Genomic DNA, 20,048 nt, shown 5'->3' with positions numbered 1-20,048 from the left:
GCCTGGGTCTTTGGATCATGGGACAGAAGGTGAGTCATAAATTGAAGGGATAAGACCCCACAGACTCTACAAGTGTGGAAGAAACAAAAAGAAGGTCAGAGAAGGGCTGAACAAGACTAGGGTGTGGGGAATAGGGCCTTCGATATCACCTATGGGCCCCAGCGAAGCAGCTGGATCTCCATTAGATTCCATTTTTAAATTTTAGGGGTTTTTTTGTTTGTTTAAGAAAATGAAAGTTATACATAGTTTAAAGAATCAAGTAATCATATACCAAAAGTATCAGTTGCCTACCCCCTCCTTTCCTGCTGTCCTGGGGCAACTACTTTCAATTCTTACTAGATGATTCTTTTGGTGTTACCACCATAGCTGCAAATGACATGGACATATTGATACCTCCTGACTTTTTCCATGATAGACATTTACAGGCTATGTCCTTTCCAATATTGCAGACAAGAGTTTCACTATTTACCCCACCCTCATCTCAACCACACGCACGTGCCCAATTCCTATTCTTCCATCCTCCCAGCAGAGTTATAGTTTTGGGTAAGTCAACTTCCAGTGTTCACATTGTTATGATTGTATTCATGCTATGCAAACTGAGTCGCAAAATAATCACCATAATTATTTTTTCCCCTTCCTCCATAGCTTTTTCTAAATTCCACTGGAGTTAATAATGCCTCCCCTTCCTCATTTATTTAGTTATATTTGTGGTACTTATCATTACTTCAACCTCTAATTCTCCCCTAATTGTGTAAACCTCCTCTCAATATTTTCAAACACATTCCTATCAGTGTCACTTCCTTGAATAAATCTTTCCTGTAGTCTTCTGACCAGCTTCCATCTTAACGACTGCTTTCCCTGCCTGGCAAACAGCTGTCCCTCTGGGCTTTTCCTTTAGCTAGTGATTCCCATTGTCTGCCTCTCATAGGGATTCCTTGCTTTCACAATCTCACATCATATTCTCTCTAGGGTTCCTCTCTTGTTTTGGTGGAACACATCCTTTAGTAGCTTCCTAAGAGAACGGATAAGGCAGTACTTTTTTTTGAAACTCTGCATATCTGAAAACATTTGATTCTCTTCTCAGACTTATTTATTTTGGTGGTTTGGGCATAGAATTCTAGGCAGGAGATGCTTTTCCTTCAAAAGGTATTATTTCACTGACTTTCAGTCTCCAGGCTTGATGACAACAGTGATGATATTTTGTACATTTTTTAAAAACTTTTTATGAAACCTGTTTTTTATCTCTCTGAAAGCCTGTTGGATCTCCTCTTTTTACCCAGTTTTCTGAAATTCCACGGTGATATGTAACACAGCTCAGTTCTACAGACATATATTGTAAGCATGTGCTATATCGTTTATGACATTAAACACTCCAGGCTATGCAAAGATATACATAAGTCCTTAGAGAGCTAGAAATCTGAAAAAAACGTAGGCGATAAGGCAAACAGAAAATTGACAATCATGTAGTATTACACATATAAATTATACATATAAGACTAGTAAGGGCAACATTTTTAGAAGTTCCAAAAGCTAGTATTTTAAGGAGGCATAATTCAGGGTCTCAACCTGATTCACTTCACTGTAACTTCTCAAGCACTCGCCAAACTCCATGCTTCTCACATCTACAGCCCTGTTTAGATGGTAGTAAGCTATCTATCAATAAGGGCGAGAGAGTCTGATTTCCAAGTTCAGTTCTTACTGCCAGGAGTTGCCGTTAGCCTCTAGGGGGCAGATTTTGCTACCAGTCTGCAGAAGGCCAGGAAAGGTTGAGTTTAACGCCAGAGGTTCCTGCAAGCTTCCTCTGGAGTCAGTTGAGAACAGAACCAAGAATCAGAGCCCCCTTTCAGGAAGCAATCTCTAAAATGTATTTCTCCTTCTCCATCAAGGTGTACCTATAGATAAAACATACAGATAGATATAGTAGTCAGCTGCTTAATAAATGTTTTTTCAACATGATGAAAAATGAATACAGAATATTTCTATGTAATATCTACCCAATGAAGACAAGATATTGGGCGAATATGGAGCAGTCCGCCCCCTGGTGGAAATCTGCCAAGAGTCAGCACTACCCTGGTTGGCTGCCAGAATACCATCATTATTATTGAAAACAAATATACACATTATCTTGTTTAATTCTCACAATAATCCTATGAAGCAGGTATTTTAGTCATCATTTGATAGCTTCAGAAACTGGAGGATAGAGAGGTTAAGTGACTTCCCCAAGATCCCGAAGCTAATAATAGCAGAACAGAGCTTCAAGTCCAAGCAGACCCAGTTCAGGGCTCACAACAGATCCCAACTCACTTCTCCACAAAAGCAACTCCAAATATCCCAGGTTAGACCTCTTGGAATTTGTCATCAGACTGAAGTGCTGCCCCAGAAAAGATAATGGGAGATGCCACATGGAAGGGAAATCTTACCGTCGTTCGTTCTGATGCTAATTCACTGTGAGACTCTGAGTAACACACCTGACTCTCCAGGTTCCAGCTTCCTCGTCTATAAGGTGAAGTTCAGAATATATTCTGAAGAGTTTGGGGAGAGGTCCATGATGACCTAGGGAAAAGAAACAGTGAGAGGTCTCAGAAGGCCTTCCAAAAGGTTCTCTGCTCCCTAGAGAATGATGGGAAACACTGGAGGAATTTTGAGAATTCAGGACGTTAAATTAATGTGGACATTTTTAGATGGGTATGAATTTCTTCTTCAAATATTCCATTATAATCCAACGCCCCACAATTTCTACCAAAAAGTGGGTGCCTCCAAGCAGGGAGTGATTGTGTGAATCTAGTTCTCTCTCCTGGGAGTCAGGGGTTCTAACCCCACCAGGGGTGCTCCAACTTGGATGACCTGGGGAGCTAGAAACATGCAGACGTCCCGTCCTTCCTCAGAGATTCTGATGTGGGTATGGCCCAGGCATCTGGAATGTTGAGTCCCCACCATGTGATTGTAATGGGTAACCTACCACCATGTGATTGTAATGCGTAACCTGGAGAACCATTGCTCCAGAGTTTTAAATTAATCATTTTTGGTCTGAAGTTTAAAAAAAAAAAAAGAAAAAAAAAAAGAACCAGAGGCACCCTGTAGCTCTCAAACTTTAATGTGCAAACAAATCTCCTGGGTATCTCGTAAATAAATATGCAGCTTTTAATTCGGTAGGTCTGGGGTGGGCCTGGCATCTTGCCCTTCTTGCCCCCCCCCTTTTTTCTAAAGACCCTGACACTGGAGAGGATTCTGCCCTTCTAACAAGTTCCCAGGGGGTGTCCATGGTTCTATCCACGGACTGTACTTGAATGGCCAGCCTATAGCTTGCATGATTACAGACCTGAAGGAGAATTATGGCTCTCCACGCCAGCTAGGACCTTAACTAAGAAGTTACTTCACTCCTGTAAGGCTCATTTTCTAAAAAATGCAGTCCAGCGATACTAATTAAATCACAGAATTCTTGTGATGCTTAATTGAGACAATACATCAGACGTGTTTAGCACAGTACACCCAATGTTAGCTTTTTGCTAGGACAGACAGCCAACATTCATGGAAAGCTTACCAGGTGCCAGGAATTTTCTAAGTGCTTTCATGCATTAACTCTTTGAAGCCTCAAAACAACACCGTAAGGCAGGCATTATTATTTCATCAGCCCCATCTTACAGATGAAGAAACTGGGGCACAGAGAGGTGGAGTACCTTGACCTACAGCGACACCCCTCAGAATAGCTAAGCTGGTGCTTGAACCCAAGGTGAATTCGGGCTCTTTACCGCTGTCTCTCCACGACGGGGCTGAAACGGCTCAGTGCGGCGAGTCAAGGGCTTAGGCCTCTGAAATGGGCTGGCACCAGCAGGTGGCAACCTAGGGCCACGTGGGCGCAGAGATCACTTACCAGCCCGCCCTCAGAGCCCCGCTGCGCTGAACATTTCGCAACACAACCGCTGACAGCTTCTGACGCTTCTCCGAACTGCCCTCTCCCCTCCACCCTAGCTAGGGTCCTCACCGCGGAGGCTGCCCAGAATCCATCGGGAAATAATAGCCCCACATAACAGGTTCAAATCGAACTTCCCCAAGACAAAATCACGTCCGCAGGGACAGCCGCCAGCAAAGCGAGTTTTCCGCAGCTCTCCTTTAACCCAGGAGCGCACAGACCAGGAACTCTACAAATCTTTTTTTATACCGAAAGGTCAGCAAGGAGTGGGGAGCTCAGCCAAGAGGGAGGAAGCCGGGGAATCCCTCTCGGGTGTCCGGGAACACCTCGGCAGCGCCCGGCACCAGTGCACGCGCGCAGGGCGTGCGGACCGGCGCGGAGGAAACTCTGTTTGCGAGTGACCGTGTAAGGGTGCGGGGATCTTCTCACAGGGGCCGCTGGGAGCGGGGCAGATGAGCTTGAGGGGCAGTGCACGGCGTGGGGGTGCGCGGGCGGTTTCCATGGCGCCCGGGGCGTAGGGGAGGAATGCATCCCGCAAGCGGTGGCGAAACAACTGCGCGGCCGGCCGGGCAGGGCTCAAGAAGGGAAGGGAGACGGGGTGGGGGCGGAGGAGGGGGATGGGAAGCCGGCCAGGACGGGGGCGGGGCGGTCACGTGCGCCCGAGGGGGCGAGGCCCCGAGCCGACCCGGAGCGAACTGAGCAAGCGAAGTAGCTGCGCCTGGAGTCAATTTTCTCTGGTACCAAAAACGCTGTGGGGGGGAACCCAAGGGAGGAGCGGGCTGAGGCGTCTACAGCCGGCCTGGGGACAGCGACCGCTCCGGGTGGGGACAAAGAGCCCCAAGGAAAAGTGGGAGCAGGAGCTTGGAGGTGAGCGCAGGGAGCCCCACTCGCCGCTTTTGACGCTACCTCGGATCTCCGTTTCTTCTGGGGCAGGCGGAGGCAAGTGTCCCGTCAGCTCTAGGGGACAGCCACTGTCCCTTGAGACTGCTGGAGTCCTCAGCACCTCTCCAGGACTCCAGGGGAGGCTGTGGTCATGGTGAATGAAGATCCCAACCAGCAGGAGCGCGATGACACCCCTGCGCCGGAGTCCCCCCTCCAAGAGGACCCCAGCGTCTCAGCCCAACCCAGCGTCTCCACCCACCCCAGCGTCTCCATCCACCCCAGCGTCTCTGCCCACCCCAGCAGCTCGACCCACCCCAGTGCCTTGGCTCAGCCCGGCGGCTTGACCCAACCCTGTGGTTCCAGCCCCGAAAACCTCAGCGTGATCAAGGTGAGCAGGCGCCGTTGGGCTGTGGTCCTGGTGTTCAGCTGCTACTCCATGTGCAACGCCTTTCAGTGGATCCAGTACGGCGCCATCAATAACATCTTCATGAACTTCTACGGGGTCAGCGCCTTTGCCATCGACTGGCTGTCCATGTGCTACATGCTGACCTACATCCCTCTGCTCCTGCCGGTGGCCTGGCTGCTGGAGAAATTCGGCCTGCGCACCATCGCCCTCACCGGCTCGTTTCTCAACTGCTTGGGGGCCTGGGTGAAGTTGGGCAGCCTGCAGCCACACCTCTTCGCGGTCACCGTGCTGGGCCAGGTCATCTGCTCCGTGGCCCAGGTCTTCATCCTGGGCATGCCCTCCCGCCTGGCTTCTGTCTGGTTCGGGGCTAATGAGGTTTCAACAGCCTGCTCCGTGGCTGTCTTTGGCAATCAGGTGGGTAGAGGAGTTTGTGGATGTTCAGAGGAGTGGGCATCTTATCGTCGCTGGACCGAGTGTGTTAGATTGCGCCTAACTACTGAGCGTGGGAGGCTATGATTTTCTGACTGTTCAAGAGTGTTTGTGACTCCGGGTGACTGTGTGGCTGGGTGTGACCCACAGTGTGATGACTGGGTGATTGTGACTAGGTGACACTGTAAGATAGGTGGGCAACAAAAGCAGGGGACCTACTCTTTCGTCCACAGTTTCTCCTCCCCCAGCAGAAAGCATGCTCCTTGAACATACTCTACTTTGTGTCATTCCTGAACCTGTGTTAGTCCACCAACTTAGACCTGTGACTTCAGGAGTATTACTCTTTCTCTGGCAAAAGCCCCTGAGCTTCAGACTCTTTTGATGCCATCAGATTTTGGCAGTTGTTGTTGGCTAGACCAACGGGCTTTCCTAGAGTGCTGTATCTCCTGTACTGCATAAAATTTCAGAGCTCTGCCTGCTGGTGTTTGGCACTGTTCTTACCTTCTTTTGTACACAGCTGAAGCCAGGACAGTGGGAAGAATGCTACTCCCCTGCGATTTAGAGCCAATTCCAGCAGGATGGAGTAGAAATCTCTCTCTGAATTTCCAAGGCCTAGAAGGGCTAGATTATGTCTTAATACTCTCTCCTTTCTTTTTGCAAGGAGAATCCCAAACTATTTGCATCTCAGTGTGGTTATGGTCCAGAAGGTTGGGCACATTATGAATCTGATTGCCTTCTCCAAATATTTGAAGCAAATATGAAGGGAAATATTTGAGACAAACCTTAAGCTGAACCACTGCCTCTGGGTCTCACTTCTTCCCAAGCACATGCAGTCCTGCTGTGTGTTTAACAAATGATTAGTAATCCTTAATTCTCATAGGTCTATTTTCTCTGACCTGTTCATTTCATTTAGAAAATTTAACCTTGCGTTTAGAAATTTTGCACTTGCAACAGAAGCTTTCCAAAACTTCTCTAATGACAAATTACACTTCTGATCATCTTTACCACCAAGAAGGTGATGTGACCTAAATTTCCCTGTGTCAGTGACTTCTGCCACTTGGGTAATTGTCTAAGCAATCGATGAAAGCAAACAGAGGAGCCACTTTTAGCTCACAAATGAGCAACATAAAATCCCTTACCCAGTTTTCACCTATGGGGCTTTGAGTATTTTGAAGATTGAATTGATTTGAGGCCTGAAGTTGAAACTGGATGGATCTTTTGTTCAGGTCAATTTAAAAACAGATAGTGATGATATTTATCAACCTCCTATCTTCTAAAATAATGTGACTGTGGATTTAAACCTCACTGCAGCCCTGCTGTTGGATTTGGCACTATTGGATTTTTCCTTTATGCGAGGGTAAAGCTAGGGGAGGAAGGGCAGGAGCTTTCCACCATCCGGAGGCTTAACTATCCCTATAAGCAGCAGAATAGGATTCAGACAAGGTCACTGCAGCCCCCGGCCCCCTGTTTGCTGAGGGCAGGATTGCTAACCGGGAGAAGCCCTCTCCGTTGGCTGGGTGATGGGAGATTCTGTGTGTGTGTGTGTGTGAATTTGTTTTTGTTGGGGTATGAGACATAGGGTGGGAAATGTCACTGTGGGGTATAGTATACCCCTCCTCACAGGGAATGTCCATTCTAATCTTCTTGGGGTGCTTTGTGGAGCTTTTTCTTCAAGATTCTAATACCTTTTTTTTGTTAATCATAAAGCGCAAACATAGATTTTCACACCCCTTCTCACACACCTGTGAAGGAACTTAATACTAGGTATATTTTTAAAATTTAATAGGATACTATTGCTGCTATGACCAGTGGGGGGGGGAATTTAATAGGCATAGCTATTCATCCCACCTCTACCCACCCCCAAGGTCAGAAAATGCTGAGAACTTTATATTTAAAAACACTTTGACACGGTATATTTGCATAATGGAGCCATCTATTTAGTTTGATCTTTTTAGTTTGATCTATTTAGGCCTAACCCTCCATGCTAAGTTATACATGATGAAAAACTGAATCGTTTACTATACTAACTCAAGTAGAGATGACTATGTTTGCTTCTTTGTCATGTTTTAACCCTTTTTTTCTGAGTGAAGTACAGCTGAATGGAGGAGAAATATTAAAAGAGCACCTTGAGTTTTGCTGCTTAGAAAAAAGACTCCACAAAGCTATTTAAACATACTTCAAATGTTATGCAAAATAATTCTTTATGGCCTGCAAACTTCACTTTGACCCTGACCATGCAGGTTACCCCAACCCCTGTATGCTGGTAATTCTGACCTCTCTCTTCAAATGCTTTTTATATGCTCCACACATGCACCAGCCTCTGCTTGCATTAAATCCATCATCCATTCATTCAAGAAGCCTTTACCTGGCACCTGCCTTCCGCAAGACATTGTTCTAGGGCTGCAAAGATAATCCTTGCTTTTGCAGAGTTCCTACACCAGATTTTAAAATTGTGCCAGGCACCAAGATTCAGATTAAAAAATAAAAACAGATTATACTATGGAGGATTTATTTTCAGTTCCCCATGAGGTTTTTAGTATTTTCTTTGCCTAATTGCCATGGTAAAGGGTGAAGAAAGGGAACGAAGCTAATATCTATTAAACACTTACTACATACAAGGCATTTTTTTATCTTTTATTCAATTTAACCCTTTCAAGAACTCTGTGAGGTAGGTGAAATTGCTCCCATTGTTACAGGTGAGGAAACTGAGACCCAGATAAATCAAGCAACCTTATCTAGGGTCCCATAACTACTAAGTGATGGTAGAAGAGAGATTTGGACCCAGTTCTACCTCCAAAGCCACTGTCAGTAGGCCCATATTGATTGTGGAGCAAATATATATATGGTGGATTCTAAGGATCTAATTTTTCTTTTTGTGTCTGCAGGGTTGTTGTTGGTGATAAAGTTTCCAGTTATTTTGCCCAGCGTTTGAGGGCCTGGGACTTACCTTTGGTTTTTAAGTTTCTCTTAGAGGGCTGATTCTTCCTCTTTTAACCTAGCACAGTGACTGTATTGTGGGGAAGGCGGGGGTGGGGGTGGATTCTCTGGCAAGAAGAAACCAGTAAATCCTGAAGCCAGGGGAGAGAGGGAAGGCAAGCCTCAAGACTACCACTGAGGCCCTTCCCTTTTGTTGGGACATTCTGACCAGTGGCCCCAGGTGGTAACAGCCTGGCATTTCTGAAGCAACACTAGCAGCATTGTTTCAAGGGAAAATCTATGTGAGGTTTTAAGTGACATGCACACATTGTTATTATGCAAGTGTCGGAAGAGAGCCTTGTGTTCCAGTCTGATAGTTGGATGGTACGGGATAAAGTAGATGTAGGAGCTAAAAGAGATCTTCAAGGTCAGCCCTGGCCCAAGTGAGGGGCAGAGAGAGGGGAAGGGACTTCCCCAAGGAGGCTTGGGCAGCTCAAAGCACAGTGCCACCCAGAAACAGAGTGAGAGAGAATCAATTTGCTTCTAGAAGTAAAGAAAATACAGTAACCTCACACAACCAGTTCTATAGGAGCCACAGCTGGCTGTCTAAAATAGCACTGTCCAATAGAAATAAAATGCAAGCCCCAAACGTGAGGCACATGTGTAACTAAATTTTCTAGTAGCCATGTTAAAAATGTAAATATAAAAAAGGTAAAAAGAGCAGGTGAAATTAGTTTTAGTAATTGTCTTAACATGTTTTGTGCTGCTATCACAGAATACCACAGACTGAGTCATTTACAATGAACAGAAATTTATTTGGCTCATGGTTCTAGAGACTGGGAAGTCCAAGATCAAAGGGCCGTCTTCGGTGAGGGCCTTCTTCCTGCGTCATAACATGGCAGAGGGCTTCTTATGGGCTAGAGAGAGAGTGAGAAAGGGCTGAGCTAGCTTTTATAACAAATCTCTTGTGATAACAACATTAAGCCATTAATGAGGACAGAGCCCTCATGACCTAATCACCTCTTAAAGGTCCCACCTCTCGGGGCCAGGTGCAGTGGCTCACGCCTGTAATCCTGGCACTCTGGGAGGCCGAGGTGGAGGATTACTTGAGACCAGGAGATCAAGACCAGCCTGAGCAAGAGTGAGATCCTGTCTCTACAAAAAATAGAAAAATAAGACAGGCGTGGTGGCAGATACCTGTAGTCCCAACTACTCGGGAGGCTGAGGCAGGAGGATCGCTTGAGCCCAGGAGTTTGGGGTTGCAGTGAACTATGATGACACCACTGCACTCTATTGCACTCTAGCCTGGGCAACAGAATGAGACCTTGTCTCAAAAAAACAAAACAAAACAAAAAAAAAAAGTCCCACCTCTCAACACTTGCATTGGTGATTAAGTTTCCAATACATGAACTTTGGGGGACACATTCAAACCATAGCATTCTGCCCCTGGCCCCCCAAAACCTATGTCCTTGTCACATACAAAATACAATCCTTCCATTCCAATAATCCCAAAAGTCTTTTTGGCACCAACTCCAAAGTCCAAAGTCTCACTTGAAATTCAAGGCAAGTTCCTGCCAGCTACGAGATTGTAAATTTTAACACAAGTTTTCTACGACTAAGATACAATGATTAAACATTGGATAAACATTCCTATTCCAAAAGGGAGAAATCTACCAAAAGTAAGGGGTAACACCTGTAATCCCAGCTACTCGGGAGGCTAAGGCGGGAAGATCGCTTAAGGCCAGTAGTTCAAGACCAGCTGGGTAACAGCTGGTCTTGAAAAAAAATGAAAAAAATTAGCCAGGTGTGGTGGTGTGCACCTGTATTCCCAACTACTTGGGAGGCTGACCTAGGAGGTCCACTTGAGCCCAGGAATTCAAGGCTTCTGTGAGCTATTATTGCACCACTGTACTACAGCCTAAGTGACCAAGTGAGACTCCAGCCCTTTAAAAAACAAAAAAACAAAGCCAGGCACAGTGGCCCACACCTGTAATCCCAGCATTTTGGGAAGCTGAGGCAGGAGGATTGCTTGAGCCCAGTAGTTCAGGACCAGCCTGAGCAACATCTCTACAAAAACTAAAGAAAAATTAGCTGGGTGTACTCAGGAGGCTGAGGCAGGAGGATCCCTTGGGCCCATGAGTTCAAGGCTGCAGTGAGCTATGATGATGCCATTGTACTCCAGCCCAGGCAACAGAACAAGACCCTGTCAAAACAAAAGAAAAAAGGAAAGGGGTAACAGGTCCCAAGCAAGTTCAAAACCCAGCAGGAAGACATTGAATGAAAAAAATCAAAAAGCTCTTGAATATACTCCTTAGACTCCATGTCACACATCCTGGGCACACTGGTGCCAGTGGTGGACTCCCAAGGCCTTGGGCAGCCCAGCCCCCACGGCTTTGCTGGGTGCAACCCACATGGCTGCTGTCACTGGTTGGAGTCAAATGGCCTGCAGCTTTTCCAGGTTGGGACCACATGCTGCCAATGGCTCTCCCATTCTGGGGTCCTGGCAGTGGCCCTGCCCCTTCAGCTCCACTAGGCATTGCTCTGATGGGGACTTTCTGCAAAAGCACTGACCCCACATTTCTGCTTGGCATTACGTTGGTAGAGGATGTCTGTGCTGCCTCCAGCCCTGTGGCAGGTTTCTGCCTAGGCTCCCAGGCTTTCCATACATCCCCCGAAATCTAGGTGGAAGCTGCCATGCCTCCACTGCTCTTGAATTCTGCATGCCTGCAAAGTAGTAGCAGGTGGATGTGGATGCTGCCAAGGCTTACAAGCTTCCGCTCTCCACAGCAGCAGTCCAAGCCACAGCTGCTCTAGCTGGAGTGGCTGGGAGCAGCATCCCCAGGCCTGTTGCCCAGTGCCATGCTGTCGTCCTAGGCCTCGGGGTCTGCGATGGGAGGGGCAGCCTTGAAGATCTTTGAAATGTCTTTGGGACCTTCTCCCCATTATTCTGACTATTAGTACCTGGCTCCCTAATATCGGTACTAATTCCTTTAACAAAGAGTCTCTCGGCCACACCTATGGATTTCTCTCCAGAAAAAAAATGCTCTTTCATTCTCTACCACATGGCCAAGCTGCAAATTTTCTAAATTTTTATGCTCTGCTTCACTTTTAATTATAAATTCCACCTTTAGGTCGTTCCTTTGCTGCCCTAGTTGAGCACAAGCCACTAAAGTAACCACACCGCTTCTTGAGCGCTTTGTTGCTTAGAAATTTCTTCTGCCAGATACCCTGGGTCATCACTCTTCAGTCTGGCCTTCCCCAAAGCCCTAAGGCATGGACACAATGAGGCCAAGTTCTGTGCTATGGTATAAGGTGGGTGACTTTGTTCTAGTTTCCAAATAAATACTCCTCATTTCCATCTGAGACCTCATCTGAATGGCCTTTACTGTCCATATTTCTATTTCTGTCAGCATTTTGGTTACAACCACTTAACCCATCTCTAAGAAACTCAAAACTTTCCCTTTTTATCTTCTCCTGAGCCCTCACCAGAATCACTTTTGTGTGTGTGGGCACAACATTGTGACAGAATCACTCTTAATAGTCTGTTCATGGCAATTTTTTCTATCCTGCTCCTCCAGACTCTTCCAGCCTCTGCTCATTAGCCAGTTTCAAAGCTACCTCTGCATTTTCAGATATCTTTATAGCAAGACTCCACTTCTTGGCACCAATTTTCCATCTTAGTTCGATTTGTGTTGCTACAACAGAATACCTGAGCCTGAGTGAGGTATAAAGAAAAGAGGTTTATTGAGCTCATGGTTCTGCAAGCTGGGATGGTCAAGGGTGTGGCCCTGGCTTCCCGACAAGGGCTTCCATGCTGCATCATGACGTGGCAGATAAGGTCAAAGGGAAGTGGACACATGTGAAGAGGCAAAACCCTAGGAGCATCCTGGCTCTATAACAACCCACCATCCTGTGAGAACTAATCCAGTCCATTGTAACTGGCCACAGGCTCAGCCACTCTCCACTTGCAAAAGCCAGTAACAAGGACAAGGTATGGTGAAAAGAAAGTGACTTCATTCCAGAACTAGCAGTGGGAAAATGGCCAAAGGCTCTTGCCTCAAGGTGACCATTTCAAAATTTTGGGTTGAGGATAGGGATTTAAAAAGAGGTCTTGGTCCTAGCAATCTGGGAGGTGGAGGCAGGCAGATCGTTTGAGCACAGGAGTTCGAGACCAGCCTGAGCAAGAGTGTGACCCTGTCTCTACTAAAAAATTAGAAAGAAATTATCTAGACAACTAAAGATATATAGAAAAAATTATCCAGGCATGGTGGCACATGCCTGTAGTCCCAGCTACTTGGGAGGCTGAGGCAGGAGGATCACTTGAGCCCAGGAGTTTGAGGTTGCTGTGAGCTAAGCTGATGCCACGGCACTGTAGCCCAGGCAACAGACTGAGACTCTGTCTCAAAAAAAAAGGGGGGAGGTCTTGGTATGCGGGGTATGCAGGAGCAGCAAGGAGGTGCTGGTCAGTGTGACTCATTCTGATGATTATTGCTCCATCTGGTCAGTGGTGCCAGCTCAATGACTGTCCTTAGATTACATGAGGCTTTGAGGTAATCTCCTGGTGGGGTCTGGATGGTTTCAGGACTCAGTCTCTGAAACTTCTAAGTTGACACATAGTTAGATAGGGGAAACTTGTGCAAGAGAGTGCCTGGTGGAAAGAAAGAGAGCAAAGGTCAGCGTTTTCTCATTAACAGCATAACAAGAAATGGCTAGGGGAATTTCAAAATAGGGTCCTGAAAAACAGAGCACTGCTTATGTCATGAGAGCAAGAACGCATTCAACACCAAGGGTTCTGCACCAAGGCATTCATGAGGGATCTGCCTCGTGACTGAAACACCTCTCAGGAGGCCCCATCTCCCAACACCAGTCTCATTAAGGATCAGATTTCAATATGCATTTTAATAGGGACAAATTCAAATCGTATGCAAACCAAAGCACTTGCCCTCAAGGTCCTAGCTTACCTAGAAGATCTCTCTAAAATGTTTTTGGGCTCTTTCTACCATTGTCTTGATGATCCTAAAGACACCTTTCCACTCTTTACAATCGGCTAGGCTTTGAATTTTCCAAATCATTCTGCTCTGCTTCCTTTTTAATTATAAATTCTGTCTTCAAATAATTTCTCTCCTCTCACATCTTACTATATGCACTTAAAAGTATGCTTAGAAATTTCTTCCACCAGATATCGTAGTTCATTTCTCTTAAGCCAGGGGTGGGGAACCTTTTCATGTTGGAAGCCTGCATTAATTTAGCTGTAATTAAATACAGCCTCATTCAAGAAACTTTCAATTAGATATACTTAAAAATGTACATTATTTTGTAAAAATCTAACTACTAGGTACTTAATAATTTCAAAAAATGAAAACTGTTAATTTTAAAGTTAACTAACCTTTCAATGACTTTGTTGTGTCTGTTTTTTGTTGGAAAGCATTTGAATATTTGGTTGCGGCATGGAGGTCGCAGTTCAGTTGATCCTCTAGATGGGCATCAGTCATTTGTCATCTTAAGGGTATCTTGATTTGGGCCAGGTAGGAGAATGTAGATTCACAGCAATAAGTGGCTGAAAAACAAGAAAGCATTTTTTGGGCATGTTGCCAAAGGCATGGGTATTCTACAATGTTTTTCCATATTTCAACTGGATCTTTCTTAGCATCAAACAATGACTTTAAAATGTCGTCTACTGAAAGCTCAATCTAGTCCATCTGTAGTTCTCTAGGTGCCTTAGTGATATCAATGAGGTGAGGTTGAAATGCTAATGTGAGTGTGATGTCATGATTCTGAAAGTCAGTGAACCTTTCATTGTGTTGTCCAATTAATAGGTCTATAACAGCTGTGTATTCTTAAAATGATTCCCATATACCATCCTGGGGAATGGCCTTTGCTAACTGGGGAAAACGTTCATCCAAAATTTCCTTTTGAAGTATTTTGAGAAAAGATAGCTTTTTTTGAAATGCTTAGATTTTTTTTTTGACACATGTCATATATAGACTTGGTTTTGCCTTGCAAAGAAATATTCAGGTCATTTTGATTTGACATGATATCACACAGAAATGCTGCATTCCTATATAAATCTTTGCATAATTCACATTGCTGATTCTGTTCTTCATAAAATTTAACCCTCTGTTCTTACAGAGATAAAATTTGGCTAACACCTGTCCCTGTAATAGCCAACACACTTTATAATGATATAGCAAATCTGCACTGAATATGTCATTGTTCAACTTTAGCATGTTACAAAACTGAGGATGCTGTGTTGCATTTGCATGAACATAGTTAACAATACTTATAACTTGTTTCAAAGTGTCACTTAAAATAGTAGCTTTAGCACAGAGATTTTGCTGATGCAAGAGACAATGAAAAGAAATGAGAACATCTGGATCTGTTAATACTTTTTTTTAACTGTGCAATAAACCCTTCATGTTTTCCTGTCATGGAAGGTGCACCATTTGTACTTACACTCACTAAATTTACCAAATTCAGTCCAACTTCACCACCTTTATCTTGAAACTTGTTGAAGATAACTATTCCCCATGTTCTGTTTGCAAGAGTGCCCAAAGTGATTAATTCTTCATACCAAAGAAAATCTTCTGTTATGACTGGAGTCAAGTATAAAACCTATGCCAAGTCAGTAGTATCAGTTGATTCATCCAAAGTGCTTGAATAATATATATTTTCTTTTGAAGTATTGCATGAAGTTGTTCTCTTAAGTTGAAGGCCAATTCATGCTGCTGATCAGTTATGGTTCTCCTTGAAAGAGGCACTTGTTTGTACTTTGAAACATTATTGGGGTCTAAGCATCCTACAACTTTGTCAATGCATTCTTTCACAATTTCTACATCACTGAATGGCTTCCCCTTTTTCCCAAGTATATAAGCTATTTTATAAGTTGCTTCAGTGGCATTATTTCCAGGTCTTATTGCCACCTGAAAGAATTGCCTTTGCTTCTCATCTTTTATTAATAATTTCTGCAATGCAAGCTTTTATGCCTCTCTCTGTAATTTAAAAGATTTGTGGTCCTTATGAGTGGTATAATGCTGGTGAACATTGAATTTCTTTAATGTTGATACTGCAGTGTCACAAAGCAAGTAAATCATCTTATCTTCAGCAGAAACAAGATAATACTGCAATTCTCAATCCTCATTAAAAAAATCTGTTTTCTTCCTTCAACATTTTCTTGGTCTTCTTTGACATGATGGGCTGTTAAGCAGACAGAATTTGAAAAATACTGTGAAGCTGTGCAACTATTCGAAAATTCCACTTCAAACAGAAACATAGTGCACCATTGTCAAAAGCTGATAACAGACTGGCTTACTCAACTCCCATAAACTCTTGCTAACCAGCCTCATGCAATAGTGGTACCAGTCAGGTGGGGGAGGTTAGAAATAAATCATGAGTGTAGCAGCCATCAATTTAGCCCTTACGGCTTACTAATGTTCTAATTGCACTGGTCAATCTGGGAGGATTATTTCATTGACACTTATTTTATTCTTTGATTTTTTAAATATGTCCATTTTAAAAATAAAACAAAAATATAAAAGATGAACAAAAATGTATTAATAAAAATGAAAGGATCTGTTCTGTAAAATTTGGATTCAGTCAAAAGGCCACACTTAAGGACCTAGAAGGCCACATGTGGCCTTAAGGCTGCAGGTTCTCCACCCCTGTCTTAAGCCCTGCCTTCCCCAGAGTCTAAGGACACTGATACAATTCTGCCAAGTTCTTTGCCATTTCATAACAAGGATGGCCTTTACTCCAGTTTCCAATGCCTTGTTCCTCATTTCCATCTGAGACCTCATCAGAAGGGCCTTTACTGTCCATATTTCTACCAGTGTTCTGATTATAAGCACTTAAGTAATCCCTAAGAAGATGTAGGCTCTCCCTATAGCTCTTGTCTTCTTCTGAGCCATACTGGAATCACCCTTAACACTTCATTCATGGCAATCCAGGCCTTTTTTGTTCTGCACCTCCAAATTATTGCAGCCTCTACCCATTACCCAGTTCTAAAGCCACTTCCAAATTTTCAGGTGTTATGGCAACAAACCCACTTCTCAGTACCAATTTTCTGTCTTAGTCTGTTTTATGCTGCTATAACAGAATACCAGAGATGGAGTACCTTATAAAGAGCAGATATTTATTTGGCTTATAGTTCTAGAGGCTGTGAAGCCCAAGGTTGAGGGGCAACATCTGGTAAAGGCCTTCTAGCTGTGTCATAATATGGTGGAAGGCATTACATGGGTGAGAGAGAGAGAGAGAGAGAGAGAGAGCAAGAGTGGGCCAAACTCACTTTTATACCAAACCCACTCGTACGATAAGGAACCCACTCCAGTGAAAATGAACTTACTCCCACAGTAACGTTAATCCATCCATGAGGGCTTAAGCTTTCAACACATGAACTTTGAGGGACATATTCAAACCATAGTTATATATAGCATTATATTTTCTTTAACCCAATTATCCAAAATATTATTTCAGCATGTAATTGATATAATAAAGTTAGTAGTGCACTATTTTACATTTTTTTTCATTACTAAATCTTTGGAAATTGGTGTAAATTTTACACTTACAGACTGGCCACCTTTCACAGTAAGCAATGGTTCATGTTCCATAACCAGTTGGATAGCGCAGATCTAGAACAATGATGGCATTTCAGCACAGAAACCAGATTCTAGCAGATAAAGATAGGCTCTAGAAAGTGACTCCACCATGAAGGAGGTTGTGTTTGCCGGACTGGCTGATCATATCATACCACCCAGAGAGGCTGAGAGTTTCTGAGGTTGACTTGGGAGTCAGCTTCATAAGGTATGTGGTCCGCCTAGTCTTGTTCCAAAGTAATGGCCTCTTGTGTGTGTTACAGTCCAGGCTTGTCATTCTGGGTCTCCTAATGTCAGAGGCCTATCAAGGTCTGAATGAAGTTTGGGGAGGTGAAGGCAGACTCTTTGGTTCACTTCCATTGTCTGTTACTGTTGCTTAAGCACACACAGTCCTTTTCCACGTGACTGACCACTTTCTGGCCTCCCACTGTGCACTAGAAGAAAGCTCCAGGCAGGGGCTGAAGAGGAAAACAAGGCTAGTAGTGACCGAAATGACATGGGGTAGGTGGGGGACCATCCTCTCCCATGCTCATGAGGGTCCACCAGGTCAAATGAATGAGTGAGGCAGGCTTCATAAAAGTGATGTCCGTGTGTGGTGGAGTCCTAGTGAATATGAGAGCACATGTCCCATCTAAAGGCAGCAGCTGCTTCAGCTCCCACCAGTTATTGATATACAAAGTATGACCTGGTGTTGTCAGATCTTCATTTTTTTCTTTAAAGAGAAACTAGAAATCCAGATTTTTATATGAAATCTGGGGGTTCTTTTGTAATCACGATAAAATATAATATTTATCATTTTAACCATTTATAAGTGTACAGTGGTATTATGTATATTTACAATGCTGTGTAACCATCACTACTATCTATACCCAAAACTTTGTCATCATCCCCAACAAAAACTCTGTACTCATTAAGCAATAACTCCTTCCCTCCCCCTCCCTCTAGCCCCTGGTAACCTCCATTCTACTTTCCATCCCTATGAATTTGCCTATTCTAGGTACCACATATAAGTAGAATTGCACAATACTTGTCCTTTTGTATCTGGCTTATGAAATCTGTATTTTAAATGCTGGTAACTAATTCAAAAGTTATTGGTTTTTAAAAAATTACATTCTATGTCTTAAAACTGTGAGATAAAATTGTCAGTTTGAGACTTCAGGGGAGGGTAACAGGGAACTGAATTCAGTTCTGCTTTTTCCTTCCTTGGGAAGCACCCACCACGAATGTGAGCAGGTAGAAATAAACTCAGAGGGCAGCAACTCTGGGAAGGAAACTAGGCCAGTACTTCCCCAAAGTGGCCGATGATCTGCCACGCCCACGGGGCTAGGTGAAAATGCAGGTGCCTGGGTCCCCATGTGGACTTTCTTAACCAAACCCTCTAGGGGAGGGGCCCAGGATTCTGTATTTTCAACTGGCTTCCCAGTGATCAGGAACTGGTTCCCCTAGTGATCAGGAACTCTTTGAAACTACCAGGAGAAAGGACCACCATGCATAGGAAGGGACTGTCCTGCTTGAAGCTACGTTCTTGTCAAGGCTGATTTATTATGTATTTGCTGTATATTGGGTCTAGTGTTCAGGTGGAAGTGGTGGGAGCTTGGGCAGCTCATCTTTCAGATTGAGGGCGGAGGTTGGGCTGGGGGCTCATAATTCTGATTCACTTAAAGTGAGGTAAGTGGGGGAGCCCTGATGGGATGTGAGGTGAAACCATTGCAGATGCTCCAAATCCTTTGGTTTGTTTGACATTCAAGCCAGTACATTGGAGGAAGCTCAGGTTGGCCTGGCCTGTCTTCTGCCTTGGTTTTTGTTGCCTTGCCAGGTATTGTTGCAGATGCCTGTTGGTTTCATGGAATCAAGTCTAAGTCTTCAGTTTCAGATTCCCAGACCCCTGCTCCCTTTTTCTTCCTCTTCAGCCTGTCTGTTGTTACCTCCCAGCCTTGTCTCTCTGCTCTGACCAGTCTGGCTCCATAACTGTCTCCTTGGGATATACTGTTTGGGGAATAAGATTTAGGCAGTAGAGAGGGATGTCAGCAAGATGGTGAACTAGAAAGCTCCAGGCCCTCCCTCTCCCCACGGAAACATTAAATAAACAACCAGGAACTGGCTAAAATAACTTCTGTACAGGAACTCTGGAAATCAAAGCAACCAAGTATGCCCAGCCAAGGAAACAACACATTCAAAGCAGTAAAAAATGTCATGGACTTTTTACTCACCCCTGCCATACCTCCTCCCCCGTGCTAAGCCTCCCAGTCCCCAGTTCCCTTCTGCAAACTTGGCAGACTGAATTTGCAACATTTGGTTTTAACCAAATCATGTCTCTATATGCTAACAATGAACAACTCAAAAGGAAACTGAGAAAACAATTCCACTTACAAGGGCCTCAAATAATAAATAAATGAAATACTTAGGAGGAGCACACCAAAGATGTGAAACACTTGCATATTGAAAACCATAAAACATTGCTGAAAGAAATTAAAGAAAACATAAATAAATGGAAAGACATCCTATGTTCATGGATTGGAAGACTTAATGTTAAGATGTCAATATGACTCCAAATACTACCTAGAGTGATGTACAGATTTGATGCCATCCCTGTCAAAATCCCAATGATGATTTTTGCAGAAATAAAAAAATCCACCGTAAAATTCATATGGAGTATCAAGGGACCCTGAATAGCCACAACCATCTTGGAAAAGGAGAACAAAGTTGAAGGTCTTACACTTGCTGATTTCAAAACTTACTACAAAGCTACAGTAATGAAGACAATGTGATAGTGGCATAAAGACAGACATAAAGACCAATGGAATAGAGTACAGAGCCCAGAAATAAACATATATATATATTCAAATAATTTTCAACAAGGGTGTTAAGACCATTCAAGGGGGAAAAGACAGTCTTTTCAACAAATGGTGCTGGGAAA

At 44.1% G+C, this 20,048-nt stretch overlaps 1 protein-coding gene and 1 long non-coding RNA gene across 4 annotated transcripts in view; one reads left to right on the top strand and one right to left on the bottom strand.

Annotated features, from left to right (window-relative positions):
• Positions 1-1,370: 1,370 nt before the first annotated feature.
• Positions 1,371-5,686, bottom strand: LOC123646499. The gene is made up of 3 exons (XR_006737924.1): positions 5,106-5,686; positions 2,305-2,553; positions 1,371-1,892 (listed from the first exon to the last, which is right to left on the bottom strand). It is a non-coding gene; the product is annotated as an uncharacterized LOC123646499 (long non-coding RNA).
• FLVCR2 (FLVCR heme transporter 2) overlaps positions 4,226-20,048 on the top strand; it is a 65,125-nt gene continuing 49,302 nt past the window's right edge. For 2 of the 3 annotated variants that reach the window (XM_045563544.1, XM_045563526.1), the window contains exon 1: positions 4,574-5,612. In XM_045563544.1, the coding sequence (XP_045419500.1) occupies positions 4,944-5,612 (669 nt within the window). In that variant the 5' untranslated portion in view covers positions 4,574-4,943. Of the gene's footprint in view, positions 4,316-4,573; positions 5,613-20,048 lie in introns of those variants that run through there. The other variant, XM_045563535.1, reaches the window with a different exon arrangement.

This window comes from Lemur catta, chromosome 1, assembly GCF_020740605.2.
Source record: "Lemur catta isolate mLemCat1 chromosome 1, mLemCat1.pri, whole genome shotgun sequence".
Lineage (NCBI taxonomy): Eukaryota > Metazoa > Chordata > Mammalia > Primates > Lemuridae > Lemur > Lemur catta.
This window is presented reverse-complemented; position numbering and strand designations above follow the sequence as displayed.